This window comes from Pyrus communis, chromosome 2 (genome assembly GCF_963583255.1).
Source record: "Pyrus communis chromosome 2, drPyrComm1.1, whole genome shotgun sequence".
In the NCBI taxonomy this organism is placed as follows: domain Eukaryota; kingdom Viridiplantae; phylum Streptophyta; class Magnoliopsida; order Rosales; family Rosaceae; genus Pyrus; species Pyrus communis.
This window is the reverse complement of record NC_084804.1, coordinates 34,666,453-34,688,127: the sequence shown is the minus strand read 5'-3', so window position 1 is coordinate 34,688,127 and position 21,675 is coordinate 34,666,453. Positions and strand designations below refer to the sequence as shown.

The 21,675-nt window shown below is 37.9% G+C and overlaps 2 protein-coding genes and 1 pseudogene across 2 annotated transcripts; 1 reads left to right on the top strand and 2 right to left on the bottom strand.

Moving 5' to 3' along the window:
• The first annotated feature begins 228 nt into the window (after nt 1-228).
• On the top strand, nt 229-2,099 carry LOC137726102 (pentatricopeptide repeat-containing protein At3g21470). The gene has a single exon (XM_068464973.1). It carries the CDS (start codon nt 265-267, stop codon nt 2,041-2,043), a length of 1,779 nt encoding a protein of 592 aa, XP_068321074.1. The 5' UTR covers nt 229-264; the 3' UTR covers nt 2,044-2,099.
• Nucleotides 2,100-2,326: 227 nt separating this feature from the next.
• LOC137726103 (psbP domain-containing protein 4, chloroplastic-like) lies at nt 2,327-4,820 on the bottom strand. The gene is made up of 5 exons (XM_068464974.1): nt 4,034-4,820; nt 3,393-3,496; nt 3,097-3,208; nt 2,738-2,965; nt 2,327-2,630 (listed from the first exon to the last, which is right to left on the bottom strand). The coding sequence occupies exons 1-5, from the start codon at nt 4,356-4,358 to the stop codon at nt 2,566-2,568; spliced, it is 834 nt and encodes a 277-aa protein (XP_068321075.1). The 5' UTR covers nt 4,359-4,820; the 3' UTR covers nt 2,327-2,565.
• A 297-nt stretch (nt 4,821-5,117) lies between these two features.
• On the bottom strand, nt 5,118-9,475 carry LOC137725106 (probable beta-1,4-xylosyltransferase IRX10; annotated as a pseudogene).
• Nucleotides 9,476-21,675: the final 12,200 nt, after the last annotated feature.

Genomic DNA, 21,675 nt, shown 5'->3' with positions numbered 1-21,675 from the left:
CTAATACTTCTCACTTACAAGTAAAGAACAATACCACTAGAACATAGTACTAAGTGGTTGCAAGTTTTTTAGTTTTAAGAAGAAAAAAAAATTGATAAGGGTGATTGGAAATGCAATTCATATTTGCATTAAGTTATGATTGAGTGAGATTTTTAAGTTTTAAGGGGTTTTCTTTTAATATAGAAAATTCGTAGTGAACAATTAAATTATTTGTAAAGTTTAAATAACAAGTGAGAGATTACCTAAAAAATCCCTCTTCGGCGGATGACGAGAAATCCAATCTCCCTCCAAATTGCGTATCGTTTAAATTCCAGTGGGAAAGTGGAAACTACAAAAAAAAACAAAAAAAAAAAAAAAAAACACTTCGAATCACAAACTATGTCACAAATCCCACATGGAAATCCCCACTGCCCTCCTCAAAACAACCAAAACCAAATCCCCTCAAATCCAAAGTACCTCAAACAAATCCATGATTTCTGCACAACAACGGAAAAACCAAATCCTGCAAATTGGTCTTACATTATAAGGAATCACCTCTCTCAAGGATCACCCGCACAAGCGCTTCTCCTGTACACCCGAATTCGGCGTCAAGGAATCTACATTTTAGGCGTTCTTCCTTTGATTCTCAAGGCCTGTGCTTCTCTTTCGTGCTTAAATCGTGGGAAGGCATTGCACGCCGAGTCTATCAAGTTTGGTATGAATTCTGATGTCTTGGTTGGCACGTCATTGGTTGACATGTACGCGAAATGCGGGCAAGTTTTTGAGTCCCGGAAAGTGTTTGATTATATGCCTGAGAGAAATGTGGTCACATGGAATGCGATGATAGGTGGGTACTTGAGAAGTGGGGATAAAACATCTGCATTGTTTTTGTTTGAGAAGATGTCTATGCGGACATCTGTGACTTGGGTTGAGATGATCGACGGGTTTGCGAGGAGTGGAGACACTGTTAGTGCTAGGCGATTCTTTGATCAGGTTCCGCAGGAGTTGAAGAATGTGGTTGTGTGGACTGTAATGGCTGATGGGTATTCTAGCAATGGGCAGATGGAGGCGGCAAGGGAAGTTTTTGAGGCAATGCCGCAGCGTAATTTCTTTGTGTGGTCATCGATGATTTCTGGGTATTGCAAGAAAGGTGATGTTAAGGAAGCCAAGTTCATCTTTGACAAAATCCCAGTCCGGAACTTGGTGAACTGGAATTCGATGATATCTGGCTATGCACAAAATGGATTTTGCGAAGAAGCTTTGAACTCATTTCACAAAATGCAAGCCGAAGGCTTTGAGCCAGATGAATTTACTTTTGTGAGCGTTTTATCTGCCTGTGCTCAGTCTGGGCTGTTGGACATTGGCAAGGATATACATAACATGTTAGGCCATAGAAGGATAAAGCTTAGTCAGATTGTTCTGAATGCACTTGTAGACATGTATGCAAAATGTGGCGATTTGATGAATGCTAGGTTGATCTTTGAGGGGATGACTGAAAGGAACACAGTGTGTTGGAATGCTATGATTTCGGGACTGGCCATTCATGGACAGTGCAAAGAGGCTCTTGAATTATTTGGAAGAATGGAAGATTCAAATGAAAGGCCTGATGATATAACCTTTATTTCTGTTCTGTCGGCTTGTGCACATGGGGGTTTTGTGGATGAAGGCATACAAATTTTCTCCAAGATGGAGGAATATGGTTTGGTAGCAGAGATTAAACATTTTGGATGCGTGGTTGACCTTTTGGGACGGGCAGGAAGATTAACAGAGGCTTATGCTTTAATCAAGAGAATGCCAATCAAACCAAACGACATGGTCTGGGGGGCTATGCTTGGAGCATGCCGGGTTTATATGGATATGGAGATGACGGAACAGGTAGTGAAGGATATTAGCACCCTCGATTCAAACGTTGGGTCAGGTGATAATTCACATTATGTGCTTCTGTCAAATATATATGCTGCCTGTGATAGATGGGAGAAAGCTGAACGGACGAGGATTGACATGATAAGCGAAGGCTTTGAAAAGACACCGGCTCGCAGTTCATTTGTGCCCAGTGGCTCATAACGTGTATATAGTACTTCTAGGTAAACCATTGCTCCGTGGAAGAGCAGCAGCTTAGGACGTGGTAGCTCCCGCCTTAGTTACTGCATGTCAACATAGTGTTTGGAAGGCAGCTTAGTTCTGGCGATCCTGCAGAAGATTTCTTTCAACAAATTCAAACACCTTTTTTCAAACAACCTTATAATGAGCAAAGAATTGATTGGGAGCAGAATCTCGGGCTTATCCGTAAAATCAGAGGATTATTTACGTCTGAACATGAATCACAGCAATGGATAACGGAAATGGTTGGTTGAGGCATTGAATAAAACTGGAGTGGCAGCTTGTATCTACTTCTGAACATGAAATCAGAGCAATGGATCTTCAAAGAGATTTTAGCAACAATGTATTCTGCACGTTCAACACAATTTTGCCAATTGTCGTAACAAAGAACTCATCTGTACTGCACAGACCTTCCTTCTTTTTCCCCTTATGAAAATCAAAATGAAGGATTTTATCTTTATGCTACCTCAGATTACAAAAGATGACTTAGACGACACGGAAGGAGTCGGCTATTTTCTTCAAGTCCTTGTAATGCCTCTTCCATTGAAGACCTACAAAATCCAAAGCAAGTATGCATTTATTATGTCTTCAGGTATGGCTATTGAATCATTTTTTTTCCATAATAAGAAGCATGTCAAAGTAGAAAAAGTATCCGTACCACTTCCAGTTACGCTAAACAAGTACAGGCGGTTCCCAGCTGCAGTTGCTGTTATCAGAGCATGAGGTGGCTCCAACTCATACTGGTAATATGTTCTTCCAGAGTCTTGTACAACATTTATGCTCATAACCTTTCCTTCAACATTTTCGCCAATAACTTCGGGTCCAAACGCATTGATTACCGTCTCTGGACGTCCAATTTTCTCAATTGTGGCATCTCCATCTAAATCTGTGAATCACAACAAGAGTTTAAATTTCATGTTAAAGATTGACCCAGCTAATATAACTGCATTGGCATCTGAGTTTTTTCGTCGTGTTGCAGAAATAAGAGGAAAAATCTTGATTTATATCAAGACTCACTATCTGCAAATCTCAGAACGGGAGCGACAATGACAGAAATGCGTCCCTCCTTTGGGCTACCAAATCTCAAATCGATCTCTGTACCGCCTAGATCCGCTATTGATACTGGAACCTGTTGCATGGAAAAGAAGACAAATATGCAAAATTGAGGCAGTTCTCAGACAGAAGGTAAAACATGATTTATTGGAGGAGAAGATGCAAGAAAGGATAACTCAAGTTTAAATCTTTCACGTTCTTTAGCAACACCAATATCATGTACAACACAAGCTCTTGGCTTTAACAGATTTGATTATTACCTCTTCCCAATCTTGAGGAACTGAAAAGCGATAAGGGATGATAGGGCTCCAACCAACGCCATGCCCTCCGGACTTCTCATCTGGTCTTCGGTATGTCCTCCAACCTGTCTAAGCATATACATACCAGTGAATGAGACCATTTACATATAATCAAAGGCAGAGAAAAGCAATTTTTATCTTGAAATACCAATTCCTTCGGCCTTGTGAACTTTTAATTTTCAAAAGGGACAGTCTATGCATATGGATAATGGATTATGCTCCATTTTATGCAAATATTCATAGTATTTGTGAAACATGAAATATGGTCCAAATACCGTCTGGATAACACGAGATCATTTTTTTTTTTTTTTTAATCAAAAGCAGCAGAGGATAACACAATATCTCATAGTACAACTAAAATGTGTAGATTTTGAAAGAGAATATTTCCTATAGGTAAATGATTTCCGTACTCCTTTTCTCCTTCTGCACACCCTATATATTTTTGTCCTTGATTCTCTTTTAGTTCATTCAATCCGAAGGCCAGAAATAAACAGGGGCGTGCGGAAATCGGTTTTCTACATTGTATGTAGTTTTTCCTTATTTCTCTTAACTATTGTTTGTTGCTAACTTGCTACGAGCAGTGTAAGATGAAGGATACCAACCTTGTTCATCCGGTTCGGACAGACCGGGAATCCGGCCGGCTAGAAGACCTTGTTTCACCACTGCCAATCCCTCTCCCGGAAAACCCAACACTTGAGAAGAAAACAAAGAAGCTCCTGCAGAAAGCAACACGGATCGTCTCTTCAAAATTCCGGAGAAATTCTCAGCTTCTCCATCAACCAAGCCACTCTCTGTCGCACTTGAGCTAACTTTTGTCCTGGAATTTCCATCCTCCAATGAAGACTGAACAACCAAATTGTGGGAAGGAATTGCTTGCCGCTGATGAGTCCAGGAGAAGCTCCAACCGGTAAGTGAGGCTGTTCTCATTTCCTCCACCACTTTTGAAGCACAAGACGAGTGAGAATTTCAGACTCCCTTTAAAGTTTTCTGGAAAGACCAATACAAAGTGTTTTGATTAACAAACTTTGTGCATTTGGCAAGCGAGTGCTGTACAAGCTGAGGTTCTCGGTCCTTCTGGGATTTTGAGTATTTTGTGGTGCACAAATCCTGGATTTTTCCCTAATCGTTTTCGGACTGACACGTGGCATTTTATCACTTGTGATCAATGAATCAAATCTCTTTGGCGCTGGCTTACCTTTTAGTTCTAAGCGTCCTATTTACGAGTCCGTTATATTTTTAGAGAAGCGGAATTCAAAAATAGAATCTCGAGTGCAAAAATAAACATTCTTAACTAAGAAGCTGTGGATGCGAGCAAACAAAAAACAAATACCTACGAAGCAGAATCAACTCATTGGCAAATTGCAAACATAAAGTTTGAATCCTCAACTTATAGTTTAAATGAATTTAGTATAGACAATCATTTGATTAAAAAAAAAAATTCCCCAGACAAATTAGGTAATTAACTGTGTATGGCAAGCAAAAATGCATTATCAAATTCAAAATGTTAGTAAATTAAGGCCAATGGATCCACCTTCATATTAACTTACAATTCTATGGAGTACACAAGGTCCTAGAGAGGTAAGATTTTTCTCACTAAGCTGAAAAAAATTGTCAATAAACAATTTACAACTAAAATTTTAGATATGAAAAAATAATGAACATATGAACTTCAGAAAGACACAGAAACTATACAAAGAAGCTATATAGATGATTCCATGCCATAATCAAGGCAAAGGCATTGGCAGTCTCCACTCCGAAAATTCGACCAAGTTTCTATTTACAACAGATCCATTGTGCAACCAGAATGTTTCCGAAGACTGGTGAAACAGCCTAACTTTCCTCTGAAGCTCCCAAAGAATCGCATGCATTGCCGAACATGAAGCTGATTCTGAAGCATAGGTCCATAAACATCTTACTTGTCTGCCCCGGCTTATCATCCCTTCTATATATTCATCTGCACAAGAGAAACAACAATGAACCACAACATTTAAAAAAAAAAAAAAAAAGGACAAGTTTTGGCTATGGTATGCTGAAACAAACATTAACCAGAGCAACAAGTGCACTGAGTGCTGCATTTGACCTGGTATTGACTCTAGGTACTGCAAAAGCTCGGGACCTATTCGAGTGGATGGCCATTAATTGATATCTGGGTGTAGTCAACAACATTTTGGAAAGGCAGTTCTACTTGATCTGATAATATCACAGGTACACACTCCTGTTGCAGCAAGAAAAGCATTATTTCTACAAGACTATTATCTTATATGTTTAGGTCTAGAAAGATAAAGGGAAGTGGAAGCAGAGAGAGAGAGAGAGAGAGAGAGAGCAAGCAAGAAAGACAGACAGACCACAAAGAAAGCCTCATAAAATCGAAGAGTCCAGGATGACTCCCCACGTGGAGCAAGGCAGAACTTGGCGTCGAGCAGGTGTTCAAAATAATCTATTCTTCCAAATTTTTCGGGACCATTGAACTTCAACTCTGGACATTCCAACTGTTTATAATATGAACGGGCATATTTTGAATCTCTCTCCTTAATAAATGAGCAGAAGAAATAAAGTAATTACTAACATCAATTAAGGAATATCATGTAAATGAGACAAGATGACAAATGATATGGCCATGCTAACCAGTCATTTGAATCCAAAAACAAACACGAATTCCACCAAAACAAACAAAATAAATGCATAAACTAAAGGAGAAGGTCTAGGTCTTCAACATAACTAAAGTCTTTGAGACTCAATTACAGCTCAAAGCCAATGTCCATAGTCAAATGTTGAGTTCGAATATTAAAATCCAAGAACTAACAGAACTGAAGGTTGGTGAAACATGAAGCTGGTACCTTTTTTGTGCCTGTGCAATTTTCTATCCACCATAAAAACATTTCAAAGATTATATAGAAACTATTTGTCTTTAGGGTTCACAAGTTCCAACTACTTATGTGCTTTCATTTGCTTAGTTTCACAAACTTTACAAGTGGATTCCCATTTAACAGAATCCGGAGGGTAAATAGAATTCTAGAAAAAATCAAACTTCATATGTGAAATCAACACCACATCAAAGTTGGACGAACATGACATGCATAAAATTCCACAATTCATGTCATACAAGAAAACACACCTTATCTGGAAATTTCCTTGAAAGCTCTATCAACTTAAGACGGCCAACCTTTCCTTGTGCACGGCCTAAATAGTTTGCTAGATACTTCCGCTTTGGTATAGGCAAAGGGTGGACCAAGGTGGCCCCATTTGTGGTCATACCGTCCTCAACATTCCCAGGAATTATGATATCTTTCCACGTATTAAAGGCACTTGTATCTTTCTTATCAGTCCGATCACCCTGCACTAACATACATATATTAACTATCTTTAATGCAATCGAACAAATTAGGACCAGTGTAGCAATGCCATTACCAAACAGCTTGAAATGTGGAAACGAAAGAAAGAGTGACAACGAGACAAGCCGAACTTTCTTTTCTTAATGATAACTTATTGCAGGTGCACTCTTCTAACATATATAAAATAGTATGTGTGTGTGTGTGTATAAATATATATATATATATATATATATATATATATATATATGAAATAACACCACCTATTAAATCTCTCAACTTATTAAATCCCTCTGGACTTTAATTGGAAATAGCGACATAGATTTTGACATTCCATACACATCTAGCACTAAATTTGTGTATGGAATGTCAAAATCTATGTCGCTATTTCCATACACATTTTAACACTACAAAATTTGTAGAATAGCTTAAGCATAAAAGCTAAGCTGGAATAGGGAAATACCTCAGGGGTGAGAATAATGGAACGATTTATATATGTTGCCCAGGATCTAAATAAGTGAGCTCCAGCACCACTGCAGTTGAGAAAAAGCAAGAAGTAAGCATCATTGACAGAACAACTTGACAGAGTTTGAAATAATTTTTTTCAGCCGAACAAAATTTTCATACGTAGTAACTTTTGGCAAGCCCATCACATTGATATGATGGAGTTTACACAATTTTCTCAGCATTAAATATAAGAAAATATAATAAATTATCACACTTTCCATGGCATCTTGATGCAACTGAAAGCCTGAAATCATCATTTCCATAAAAATGACAACAAAAATATAATGTTTAAAATCCGATTTCTTCCTTCTACCTATGTCAGATAGAAGGATCTGCCGGATATATGCGCTTTACATTCAAAATCACACACAAATAGGTAAAGACAAGAAACTGCTCAGTTAATTCAATTTACAGACAGAGCTAAAAATCCAAATTAGTTATTTTGTTTTACCCTTCTTACAACATGCGTGCTCAACAATCAACATTATGTCCCAAATTTTTTTCTGATAGAGATATACAACAGAAAAACAACTACTCATCCACCATATGAAACAGTTTAGGTCGGAACAAGTCATTAATCAGGCCGAAACAAGAAAAGCATTGATGACCATCATGAAACAACCGTACCTTGAAAAAACAAATATGTGGTCACGGCCACCAGATCGCCTGAAATATGGCATTTGACTTAACACCTGCAAGGAAAAATTCGACCAAATGAGCATAACATAACAAGAGCTTAAATGTATCCCCATCAAATACAGAGAACGTCACCGAGCTCAAGCAACGATAAGAAGAGGTTAAACACATAGGCTTAAAGTTCCTCAAGGAAATGAAAAAGAATTTACCTTCACATATATGTCTGGTTAATCTCCTTATCATTAAGACCCCCCATCATCCGAACGCATTTAGTATACGTAGGCACAAAAAATAGGTCTGCTTCCTCTTTCTTCCTCGTCCGAAACCTCGAATTTAGCAGTAGCCTGTGTATTTTAACCTACATTTATGTTTAAAGAGTAAGTTTGAATTCTCAAGCTCAACTCTTATGTCTAGAAATTAAATTTTGGTATAACTTTATTAAAATTAAAAGAGTTAAAAGTCTTTACTTGAGGCAAGCTGTCAAATAAATGAGCCTCATGTCCTACGTTATGGAGTGTTTGTGAACTTTCACCTGTGCAAGTAAATTCCTACAAAAAAATTTGACCAAAAAAATAAAATTACATTTGCAAGATAACACATTAATCACTTTGCACATGCACATAATACAATTTAAGTACCTCCATAGCTATTTGTCGTCTTGTGGGAGTTTTTTAACTCTTGATGTCGACTTAGACTTTTTTTGTTCAAGCGGGTCCTTCAGTCAACCGCATAGACGTCTGACTGTAGCTTGTCTTTTAACTCCACAAACAATTGTTGTTTCTCAACTATTAGGCTCATCCATTTTCTCAACATGTTCTTTATACCAGTTGAATCAACCTTGCCTTTAAAATTTTGAACACCACTTGTGCAATCTTTTTCACAAAGGCTTTTCTTTATTTCTCCCAAGCCTTTAAGCATCTCAATTGAACGATGAGGTGCATACTCAGTTAACTTGTCATGTTCTGCAGTTAAGGAAGCAATTTCACAAAAATTGCAACACAAATGGCTATAACCCTTTCCCATAGACTCTTTAGGATTGTCATGAGCACCCACTCCATGGTAATCTTTCATACTTCTAGCCTTTGCCGTTCTTGTCCATCGATTTATTATGTAATGGGATGAAGGAGCAGTCTAAGAGGCTAGTCAAGAAGAAGGAGGTGGCGACAAAAAGGAGGGCTCCGATCTGGTGCGTGCGGGTGCACATAGGATGTTGGTGGTGCTGCGTGATGAATGGTCGGGCTTTGTTATTTACGCTTCCCATTTTCAGAGTATCGTCAGTGCTGGATGGCAGTGGGGTTCTTCTGCAGCTCTGCTTCTGAGGAAGAAGGGAATGAGTTAAGGTTTTCTGTCCCAACATTAGATGTCCCCTCCCTGTCCCAGTCCTATAATCAACATTCATCGTTCACTTTTCACATTTTATGTTTCATCCGAGTCAAGCAATGCATCAAGATTTAAGATAGAAGATAAATTACAACTATGGTAGTGGTAGTGAGTTGTGACGTGGATCTTCGTTTAAGATTACAACTGCGGTAGTGAATTGTGACTTGAATTTTTGTTTTAGCTTTGAATTTGAGATAGGGAGTTTCTTGAAAAACTTATCTAAAATTCCATTAATGAAATCTTCTTTGTCAACCAAAAGATGATGAAAATGCATCTTTGTTTTTTATCATAACGAAAAAGTTAAGGATAGTAATGTAATTTCACAAACAAAATTTTGTAATTTTTTTTCAAACCTCACCTACTTAGTAATTTTATCATCTCTAATTTAAAAAAAAAAATTAAAAAACAAGCTATCTCCCTCTCTCCTCACTCCCATGTTCTCTTTCACTCTCTTCCTCTCTCCTTCAATTTTAACCACTAGAGTAAAAAATACAAACTTTGTTCGTGGGCATATATTAGTCACTATTGGGGTATTTGTTTTTTTAAACTTTGTGAAATATGTGTTCTACTTAGTATGTTTATAACTGATATAATTATTTATATTGGAACCTTGACATGTTATTGTTATTTTCGATAATGTGGATATCTTTATAAGGTTGATTACATGCATGTGTCATTGCATATTGGAGTAGATGAATTTTATTGAAATATTCAGAGGTTGGGTTATGGAAATGGAAACTAGTTTTTGTGTGGTTGAGTTCGACTCTCGTTGGTACCAGCAAGGGGCAAAAGCGAATTTTTTATTTTTATTTTGAAAAGATGCGATTATGTATTAATTATGGTTGAAACCCAACAAGGTTTAACCCAGGTAGTACATCAAGGATTACAGAGAGAGATTACAAGCAATCCTCAATGAGGAGATCCAAAATGAAGGTAGGAGGGTCTCCAACCACTCACAAGGACTTCTAATTGAAAGAGCATAACGAGCAAGCTGCAACTATGTTGGCCTGGCGGCGGATGTGGGCAAATAAATCTTCAATGACTGCAGGGAAGAAAGCTTTGGTATCCTCCACAACTTGACCGAGAGTTTACCAATTCGAGGAGGAGTCCGAGAGCTCCCCAACAATGTGAAGAGGATCACCTTCAATTTGTAAATTTGTAAAACCCCTTACCACTGCCCAAAACAAACATTCTCTAGCCACTAATTATGCCTCAGCGTGTAAAGCGGAGTAGATATCAGGGAAGTTCTTGCTCGCAGCAGCCACAAAAGTTCCAGCGTCATCCCTAACAATCATTGAGGGTTGATTGAGTTACGAGTGTTAGTTTGTAGAATAGAGCATTCGAACCACCACTGCAGTAGTAAAATGAATGGTATGAGACGTGCAGGTCCGCGTGTTTTATTATATAGATTAACGGATGGGTAATTAAAGTTAAGCTGCATACATGGTTTATTAGTTAAATGGTTACTACCGTGACTTGCCACTAGTTGTCTCCATTTTTAAAGAAAGAAAAAATGATCACATGTTATAATTAATTACGTGTTGCATTACACTTGGTTTAGCCTTGACAATTATTATAGATAAGACCTATGTCCCTACTAACGGTGGTTTCACTCACCCTATCCATTTTAGACATTGTAGGGTTGACACAGGACATGTGTTAGATGAGCTGAGGTTGTGTTAGACAAGAAAGATTTAAGGGTTTCATTTATTTTTGTACATCTTGTACTGGTTTTTGGAGTTCTTATTATAAGAGAAGTTCATCCTTTTGTTTTATTTTACTTTTTACTCACGCAACGAGCACGAAATTAATTTTTCCACTGACCCTGAATTTGAGGCGTGACATAATGGTATCAAAGCATTAATTTTGTTGACAACACATTAGCCTTAGCAAGCCATCTATATATCTTACTTGTCAAGTATCTACATACTCATATGACACTTCATGTGATGATGTGGCACTCACCTATCATGAGTTGCCACTTGGCTTTGCATCTCATGACTCATAAGTCATGTGTTCCTTCTAAGAGAAGTTCGGTTTTTTGTTTTATTTTTTCCACGTGTATTGGGTAGGGGGTTAAGTTTTCCACTGACCCAGGGTCTAGGGCATGACACAAGACCATGGAGAGTTTAACTATGATGTGTTGGATGGCTTTGTTGCTATTAATGAAGAGCTTTGCTGTTGAGATTAAATTGTTCTTTTAATAGGATTATACTGCAGAACTACAAATTTAATAGGTTTCTTTGATTTTGGCACAAGGTGCAAGACTGGTGCATATTTTTTTGTGTAATTTGTTAACTTTATTAAAGCACTCGAAGTGCAAAACTAATTCTTGTAAAAATTGTTGATTTCGTTTTGGTAAATTGGGCACAAAGCCAAATATTTTGCAATTGTTAATTAGACTTTCATGGTTAATTCAAGCAAAAAGTGTACGGAGCGAATTAGCATAAGAGAAAAAGATGGGAAAAATGTAGAATGTCCACATTAGGGATAAATTTTTTTTTTTCCCTTAGACAATTGGCATGTGTCGCGCATTTAACTGAGTTGAATGGAAAATTGGATGAAATTTGCTCAAATCTAACTTCAGGGGGTCAATTGGCTAAATTTACAATTTAATGAGTAATCAATTGAAATTAAAATTCAAGGGAAAATTTGACAGCTTTTTATACAAATTTAGTGGGAAATCGCTATGAATATCTCTCCTTAATAACAGAGTAGAAGATTTAAAGTAATTAGTAATCATCCATAGAAGGTAATCATGTCCAATGAGACAAAATGCCAACGGTAAGGGCATGCTGATAAGCCACTTGAATCCATAAACAAACAGAAATTGCACCAACCAAAAAAATAAATAATAAACTGACGGGGGACGAGGTAATTAGCATAATGCAAGTCTAGCGACTCACACCTCAAAGCCAATGCCCATAGTCAAATGGTCAGTTCGAATTTAAGTTTACATAAGGAAAGCATGAATTGAATACATGAGGAAAACATGATGCCAATGTTTGTTCGCATTAGTAAAACATGAATTGAATACATAATTGAATCACAAAAAGGGAAAACTGAATTCCTACTCGTCCTCATCGTCATTTGTTGCTCCTATTGTCGTCCTTAAACTCCACCTCCACAATTTTTTTGAACTTTTTGAACTCGATCTTGATCTTGTTTCTCTTCGCTTTCTATCCATCCACCCCTATTGAAGGTTTTGAATATCAAATCCTAGGTGTGAGATCCTTCGGAGTGTGCAAATAGCTTTTAGCATTCTTCTGGAGATTCGTTTTGGCCCCCCCGATAGCCTTTCTTGATTTTTCCATGGACTGGAGTTGGCGTAGTTTTGAGAAATTGGAGTCACTACACCAACTCCGGTCCATGGAGTTATCGGGGAAGGCTGTCCATGAGTACAAAACGAATCTTCAGAAGAATGCCAAAAGCACTTTGCAGTGGAAGATAGCTCATTCTAGTTTTACAAATCAATCCCGCAGAAGTTGTTTTCCCATCAAAATTGCACAACTGTGAAAGAATGAAGATTTGAAGGCTTTCTCGATTTTTTCCAATGACGTGCGATAAATGCATGGAAAGATAAGATATATAGCTACGTTTTCCATATTTTTACATAATTTTCCAGAAGATAAATCGACCCCAAAACTGGTGTACAATACAGATGACATGTTTCCCAAGTAAGGTTTATGATGAAGCCATGACATGAATATTTGTGAAGTACTTTGTCAATTATTATCCGATTATATGCCATGTTATATTCTTAACCTTTGTGTGTATTTTATTCTAGGTTCGAATTTCTAATGATTGATCACCTTCAGGAATTTTGCATCTAGATAGTTAGATAAATCTATGAGGATGACCAATCAATTAGGTTTATTGGAATTAAGATTAAGAAGAGTAGACAAACTAGTGAGGATGACCAATATCAAGCTAGTCCTACTTGGTTGACATGATTCTTTTATGCTTAATGGGTTTTTATGTGTTCAATTGTATGTCTAACCAATAGGATATAATTATCATGTAGAGATATAAGAGTTGATGTCTGACCACGGATTAATTCATACCTTAGAAAGAACAACCTTTAACATTGACATGGTAATTGGATAGTAGTTGGCTAAGAAAAGTAAATAGGATTGTTATTGGTGAATTCATAACCTTAGGTTTTCTTGTCATTTGCTTATTTTAATTAGTTGTCTTTTCTTTTTCTTATTAATTTTAGTGTTAATCAATTACTCAATTATTCGATTCAATCTATCCTTTGTTTGTTTAATTAAGTCTAGCATGCTTAATTGGTTAAATTGGTATTAAAAGCAATCCATGTGGGGTCGACCTTGTATTTGCATATATTGCTACAATTGATTTGTGCGCTTGCGAGTTTAATTTGGTTTAAATTAATCTATTATTTAGATTAGTTTAAATATACATCAAGTTTTTGGCGTCGTTGCCGGGAATTGCCCCTTAATTCCAATTCAGCTTGCTAATTGCGCTTTACTTAATTTTTCTAGTTTAGTTTTCATAGTTTTTTTTTTTAAAATTTATTTTATTTTTTTAAAAGAAAAAGAAAACAAAAACCAAAAAGGTTGCGGTACCCACTGTATGATTCTCTTTGTGCTGGAATTCTTTGTCCATTAGTTATTAGGCTTATTGGCACTGCCTTCTTTTAAGTTCTTTCCCTTACATTTCTTTTACGAAAATTTTTAATTTCTGTTTATTATTTTCCTTTTTCATTGTTACTTTTTAATTTCGTTTCATTGTTTCCCGTTGTAGGGAAGAGATAGCTTGGCAGCAATTTTCAATGGAACATTGGCCTTCTAGTGCTCAATTCTCAAAGTTTATGCATGAAGCCACACCCATGCAACCCAAAAAACCTTCATGGGAAGAAGCTTTTGCATTGATGGTTCAAACTAATATGCAATATCAGCAACCAACAACTCAACTTTTGCAAATTCTCACTCAAGGACATCAAATTCTCCAACATGGAGAGCAAGAAAATGAGCAATCGCAATTTTGGAGAAGCAAGTTGGTCAAATTGCTGCGATATTGAGTAAAAGAGACTAAGAAAAATTTCCAAGTGAATCCAAATCTAATCCGATTCAGCGAGATGTATTCCATGAAGAAGATAGTGCCTACACACATTGAGAAGTGAGGAGGACTTCAACAACGAATTGAGTGAACTAGCTGTAGTTGAAGAAAAGAAAGAGTATTCAATGTTGGAAGACCATCTGCATGATTTAACTAATCAAAGTTCTTCAGAAAGTGACTTCTCGTTGGTAGTGATTTGACTAGTTAGATCATGCAAATGGTCTTCCAACATTGAATACTCTTTCTTTTCTTCAACTAAAGCTAGTTCACTCAATTCGTTGTCAAAATCCTCCTCACTTCTCAATGTGGTGTAGGCACTATCTTCTTCATGGAAGACATCTCGCTCAATCGGATTAGATTTGGATTCACTTGGAAATTTTTCTTAGTCTCTTTTACTAAATATTGCAGCAATTTGACCAACTTGCTTCTCCAAAATTGCGATTGCTTGGGCATTTTCTTGCTCTCATTGTTGGAGAATTTGATGTCCTTGAGTGAGAATTTGCAAAAGTTGAGTTGTTGTTTGTTGATATTTCATATTAGTTTGAAAATTGCTAATATGCAATGGTTCAAGCTAATATGCAATATCAGCAAACAATAACTAGCTTCACTTCCATAACAACAGTCCACACTTTTAGAGACCAGCAGGAACCCCACCTTTTCTTGGATCGCTCACTGCCACAATCTCCAGAATGCATCCATTATCCTTCAAAGCCTTTATATCTTGAACTATAAACTCACAAATAGCCCCAGAAGGAGAGGCTCTAAGACTTGGCCCTTCTTTTGTAAGACTCCTAGTTTGAGCAGGAACTTTAAAGTGATTGCCAGTCACGGACGTCCAGTTCTCATAATGAACCACATCAGGTAATAGCTGCTTATACCGAAATTCTTCTTATCAGTAGGTTTAATTGATAACTAAATTAAAATTATGACTATTTAAAGGAGGAAACCTCTCTTTTAGTCAAACAAAAGACAGCTCAATGCAAGAAAAAAGATAGAGAAAAGTTGTAGGGGAACCTGATGATAGACCCTTGGAGCCATGACAGAAGAGAGTGGATCCATTCCCCTCGCATGAAAGATTAGCAGGTGTAGAAATCTCCAGCTTTGATGCAGATTCTCAGGTGGACTTGGAATTAGATTCTTCTAGGAAAGGGAAATAAATCACCTCCAAAGCCTATTTAAGCCTACCTCAAGTAGGGGATTAAATCAACTTCGGAGGGCAATTATTTATCCCTACAAGAAAGAGAGAAAACTTGAGGATATTTGTTCCCTCTCCCCTAACATTCTTCTTTGCTTGCCCGTGCAAAGAATCGTCTTCCATTGATTTCTTTGTCTTCTCCGGGTCGCATCGATGTAAGAAAACTTAATTCTCATTGTCTTCTTCTTGGATGGTGCTGTCGTGGGGCAGCTATTGGGGCGGTGCGGCACGTCGGCTGGCAGGGGCCAGGATGAAGCAGTCGAATGAGCCACGGTTTGGGCTGCTTGCCAAAAATAAGGAAACTACTTGAGTTTGATTTCTCAGCTGCTGTAGATGGAGCAGTCAAATAAGTAAATTGTTGAGCGCAAAGTGGTTACTGCCCCATGACCATTTGCTGCCTAATTGGTCTTCAAGCATTCGATCTTTTGAGTTATGTGGCTTTCTCACACTGGAGAACTTACCCAGATGGGTGTTGGGGAATTGGTTTACCCTCTCGCACTAGAGAGCAATTAGTTTACCTTCTCACACTGGAGAGCAATTAGTTAACCCTCTCGCATTAGAGAGCAATTAGTTTACCCTTTTGCACTTGAGAGCAATTAGTTTACCTTTTTGCACTGGAGAGCAATTAGTTTACCCTCTCGCACTGGAAATCAATTAATTTACCCTCTTGCACTGGAGAGCTATTAGTTTATCCTTTCACACTGGAGAGCAATTAGTTTACCATATCGCATTGGAGAGCAATTAGTTTACCCTTAGTTTACCCTCTCGCACTAGAGAGCTATTAGTTTACCCTCTCGCACTAGAGAGCAATTAGTTTACCTTCTCACACTGGAGAGCTTGAAAGTCGTTGTCGTGAATGCAGTTAAGGAAAGCTGGACTGCTGGACAACTGAAATAATCTTTAGCTTGCGAGGTCTTGTTTGGTAAACTACTTGAGACTTTGAATTGCTTGTGGAACCCATGTAAGGATGTAAGCGTAGTGAGCTGCTCCAGAATTATTGCACCATCATTAGGTGTTTCATCATGTGCCCTTTTGAGGCTTGGTTGACACGAGCAACATGGCAAAATTGGCACGGTTAGGAGCCGTAGTGCAAAATTGGCACAATTATGAACCATGGTGATAGATCAATGGCTGTCGGGAGTCGTGGAACAGGTAGGCACGGTTGTGAAAGCAGAGCTGGGGCTGGCGTGGGCCAGGTTGTGCACAATAGGAGGAATTTGACCACTAGGTCCGTGATGCTTGGCTACTGGTGATGTGCTGCTTCAGTATTGAATCGTCTAAAGTGTTGAGAATAAAGCCTGCCCCCAGTTTTTGGTAGTTGGGCTTGTGTGTCATTCTGGTACTCGCTTGCCAGGTTGAGCTACTACCTTTGTCAGAACATAAATAATCTTTGTATTTGTAAATCTATATAAGATAGTTTCGTCTACTCAATCTTGTCATTGAAAGATGACTCGATTATGTTGGTCATGTCTTATCGGAGCGTCTTGTTAATAGCTTCGTTACGTTGGAAATCGCGTAATCGTTCGGTCAAGAGCTTCTTAACTTCTTCCTGAATTTGTCTTTGTTGGGTAGTGGAGCTTTCGGCTGCCCCCGGTCGTGACCTGGTGGTCTAGGCTGCTCTTCTATGTGTTCAGCTCGTCTAGCAGGCGAGCGGGTAGCTCGCAGGCTACTGGTTGAACTTGAGCCAGATTGAGTGACTGCTTCTCTCCATCCGATGTGCTGCCTACTCCAATGTAAAGTTGATGATGCTCCTTGCTGGCATTGCCGCGAATGAACATGTCGCCTGGAAGATTGCTCATGTTAATTATCATAGTTTGACCCTAACCGTGAGTGTATGCTAGTCTGTGGGCCTAACCGAGAGTGCACGTTCCTCTGCGCATTAAGACGAGAGTATACGCTATCTCGGGGGCTAGGTCGAGAGTGTACATTGCTGGAACGCTCAATTTATGGTTGGCTGCTTGCCGGGACGTTGCTAAAAAGGTTATTCGTCTACCCTTGTTTTACTTCGGGACTTCTCGTCAAGGGCACGTTGTATATCGGTGTGCTGCAAGAGCTGATTCACCAAGGTCATCTGTTGCGCAAGGGCGCTAGTCAACTCTATAACTTGTCGAGACAAATGTTATTCTCCATTTGGGTTGGAAGAGCTTGGAAGTAATGCGTCTCCTTGAGCAATGAAAGTGTGGTAGACTCCGGGTGTGAGATTTGAGTTGGGAAATGTCAAATCCGTGGAGAAATATGGTGAAAATGCCCCTAGTTCAATCGTAGGCCCAGAAGTTTAAAGCTGAGACGGTTGAACTAATCTTGAACTGATTTGGGCTACTTGGAAGGTCACGGGAGTAGAGTAGGCCACGAAAGCAAGATGGGCCGTGGGAGCAGGCTCCACGGGAGTAGATTGAACCACGGGAGCAGGCTAGGCCGCAGAAGCAGACTGGGCCACGGGAGTGGGCTACTCAACATGTGGCACACGTGGGTGTGAGGCTAGGCTTGCATTGTTAGGGCAGCAGCTTGGCTTGTTGCTGCAAAGTGACGTGGGCCAGAGCTAGTGGCTGCCCCACTGCCCCTGGTCACCGTGGGCTCACTGCTATGGAGCTGGCTCACTCCCCATTGCCACGGTAGTCCCCGTGGCTGCCATGGTGGTGGTACTCCTTGGTGGTAAAGTTAATCTTCTTGCCATCGTGTTGAGCCTTGTGGATCGTCGTGGTGGGGTTATGTCTCGTCCTCCATCATTCGATCCTGATCTTTGAACATAGGAAGTTTCGTTCATCGAGGTTTCCGAATCCTTGTCATTGTACTTTTTTGGAGAATTTACAGAATTTAGCAAGAAAATTGGCCTTCAGTTTTGGAGAGAATGATGTAGTATTTATAGGGTTGTGGCTGGCCCCTTTAGGAGGAGGAGGATTGGCCACTTGGTTGGTATTTTGGGTGAGGTTCATGATTTGTAGCTAATTAGGAATAATTGAATAATAAATCAATTAATTAGCTAATTAATAGAATAATTTCCTAATTGATTAGCTAATTAATATAAGGGTTATTATACAAAATGGTCCCTGATATTTGTATGATCAATAGAAATGGTCTCTGAGATTGAAAATCAATAGAAATGGTCCCTGAGATTGTTCACCATCCATGATTTTGGTCATTCCGTTAAAAACTCTTTGGGCAATTTTCAAAGTTTTGTAACTCAATCTATTCTTAACCAAATTTGACCCATAATAGATCAAAATGTAGATAAGAAAGTGTAGAACAAGATTATACCTATTTGGAAGCCCAATGATTGCCGGAGATGGCCGGAAAATAGCCTGAAAGGTGATTGGTCTGCAGGAAAACTAGAAAACTTGCCAGAAATTGGGTAAAATTTAAACGTTCATAACTTCTTCAATACTCAATGAAATCGAGTGATTCAAAAATGAAAATCATATTTACTGCTAACTCACCGTGGTTTGGCTTGAAAACTGCTCAAAAGTGGCTAACTCAAAAATGGTTAACCACTTTCGAGTCGTTGTTCAACCAAACCATAACAAGTTAGCCTTTGAAAAAGGTATCATTCTCTTCGTCTCGTCAAGAAGTATTATTTTCATTTTTGAATCATTCAATTTGGTTGAGTATCGAAAAAGTTACGAACGCTTAAAGTTTACCCAGTTTCCGGTGAGTTTTCCAGTTTTCCCCCCGGACCATTCACCTTTCAGGCTATTTTCCGGCCATCTCCGACAACCATTGGGCTTCCAAATAGGCATAATCTTATTCTACACTTTTCTATCTTCATTTTGATATATTATGGGTCGAATTTGGTTAAGAAACGATTGTGTTACAAAGCTTTGAAAATTGCCTAAAATCGTTTTTAACGGAATGACCAAAATCATAGATGGTGAACAAACGATTGAGTTATAAAGCTTTGAAAATTGCCTAAAATCGTTTTTAACGGAATAGCCAAAATCATGGATGGTGGACAATCTTAGGCACTATTTCTATTGATTTTCAATCTCATGGACCATTTTTATTGATCATGCAAATCTTATGGACCATTTTGTATAATAACTCTTAATATAATAAAAGAGGAATGATTTGGGAGTTACCTTGTGGAGAGGATTGATGAGGATGGATGAAATAGGTTTTGAATTATTACCTATTTTGGGCACTTTTGACTTGGTTGAGGGATGATTGCCCACTGCTTACGTGTAGAAATCCCGGTGTGCCTCGAGGGTAATTTTGTCTTTTTAACCCAAAAATTCACGTGTCGCCTTGTGATTATTTTTGGCTCCACAATGTTGTTATTCCTAGTCCTATTATTTGAGAGGAGTGGACTGTTGAATTCTGCATATGCTCTAAAGCTCATTCAAAATCTAAAAGAAGAACTTGCTCATACAATAACGAATTGTTGAATCAAAGAACATATCATTAGTATCAATTCCGCAAAGTTGTTTTTCGACTTCCATTGCTTGCCAAGAATCCTAGTGGAAAGAAAATCTTCTAGCCAATTAACCGATCATTCTAATCTTTGATGACCATAAAATGAATTTTTACATTCAAAAGTGAAGTTTCACATTTTCTAAGGTAAACAAAAATGCGGATGGTTTTTCTTTTCATCAATAAAATGTAATTATCAAAACAGCTAAAAGTGTGATGTTCCTTATCAGAATGTTTCACGCGATGGTGATTATTTGCACTCAAGTGAAAATCAATTGAGGAAAGGAATTCAATAAAGCATGTAGAATACGAACCTCAGAAGCAAGTAAAGGTGTAGTTTCTCTTATATCAAAGGCATGTGCTTCCCCATTGGCTAGCCTAATAAGCATGAAGGTTCCGCCTCTAAGCCCACTTGATGCTAGACTCACAACCCCTAAGCAAAGAACAGCAGCTACTGATGCATCAACGACATTGCCACCTTCACGAAAAACATCTATCCCAGTTCTAGAACATCGGAGATCATCAATGACCTAATGACTAATAATAGTTTCCAAATTTGGACCTAATGACTAATAATAGTCAACTACATAGACTTAGGTGAAAAAAAGCTTAAACATCAAAATGGTCTTGTGTTTTACATTATTGGTCAATTTGGCCTCGTGCTTTTTATTTGGCCAAATTGGTCTCCGTATTTACTTCTGTTAGCCAATTCGTTAAAAAAACCTTAAAATTGACATGTCTTGCGTGAGTTTTAATGAGTTTACAATGAAGTTACATTTCTACCATCTCACGTTCAAGACATATCTCAATTTTAACGTATTGTCTAGAATTGGTTAACAAAAGTAAACATGAGATTAGTCTGGCCAAATTGAGAACACGGGAACCCAATTGACCCTATAGGATAAACATAGGAACTATTTTGACATTTAAGCATAAAAAAATCCACTATAGAAATGAAGTTAACATCAATGTCACATTATTGCTAAGTTCGCAACCATTCACACTCTCACAATGTCTTTCATGTATGAAGCATGTGTGTCCGTTAGGCTTCACACATGAACTAACATGCTATGATACCATGACTAAAATTGTGGTTCTACACTAAAACCAATCGACATAATTTTCTGAACAAATAAAAAATGCTTTAAAAACATAATAAAGGAAATAGAGTACGAATAATACATCTTTATCATACAAATGAATAATACATCTCTGTCATAAAAACAAATAAAAAAATGCTGCTATATTTTTAAAACGAATGATGAAATAATTGATCAATCAAGACCCCAATTTCAAAATTTGAGTAAAACAAATCATTGAAACATGTTTTAAAGTGAAAAAAAACAAACAAACAAACAAACTACTTACATGACATATTCCTTTCATATATTTGATGAAATGTTGACAAAATGTGGATTAGGAGTCTGATGACTTTCGAACAAAAACAATAAGAGTGAGAGGAGCATGTATCAAACTATGCTTCTGTTCTATGATTAGTCTTAAGCTAGGTTTATAGAGAAATAAACAAGAAACAAAATGGGTAAGTTGTTTTTAATTAGTTTTTTAGTTGAACTTGGATTTACTTTTGACTACCAATAGAAGGAAAAGTTAAACAAATTGGAAAGTTTTTCTTTTTTTTTGGAAACTACTTAAAACCAAATTACTCAAATTTCATTTCATTAGGGGTTTTTATCACAAATGATCCTTGAAA

Excerpts from the sequence above, each read along its gene's own strand:
- LOC137726103 (XM_068464974.1), bottom strand. The coding sequence starts at position 4,358 with ATGAGAACAGCCTCACTTACCGGTTGGAGCTTCTCCTGGACTCATCAG. Across the intron at positions 3,209-3,392 it reads TTCCTCAAGATTGGGAAGAG|GTTCCAGTATCAATAGCGGA; the intron begins GTAATAATCAAA and ends TCCATGCAACAG. Across the intron at positions 2,966-3,096 it reads CGTTCTGAGATTTGCAGATA|ATTTAGATGGAGATGCCACA; the intron begins GTGAGTCTTGAT and ends TGTGATTCACAG.
- LOC137726102 (XM_068464973.1), top strand. The coding sequence starts at position 265 with ATGACGAGAAATCCAATCTCCCTCCAAATTGCGTATCGTTTAAATTCC.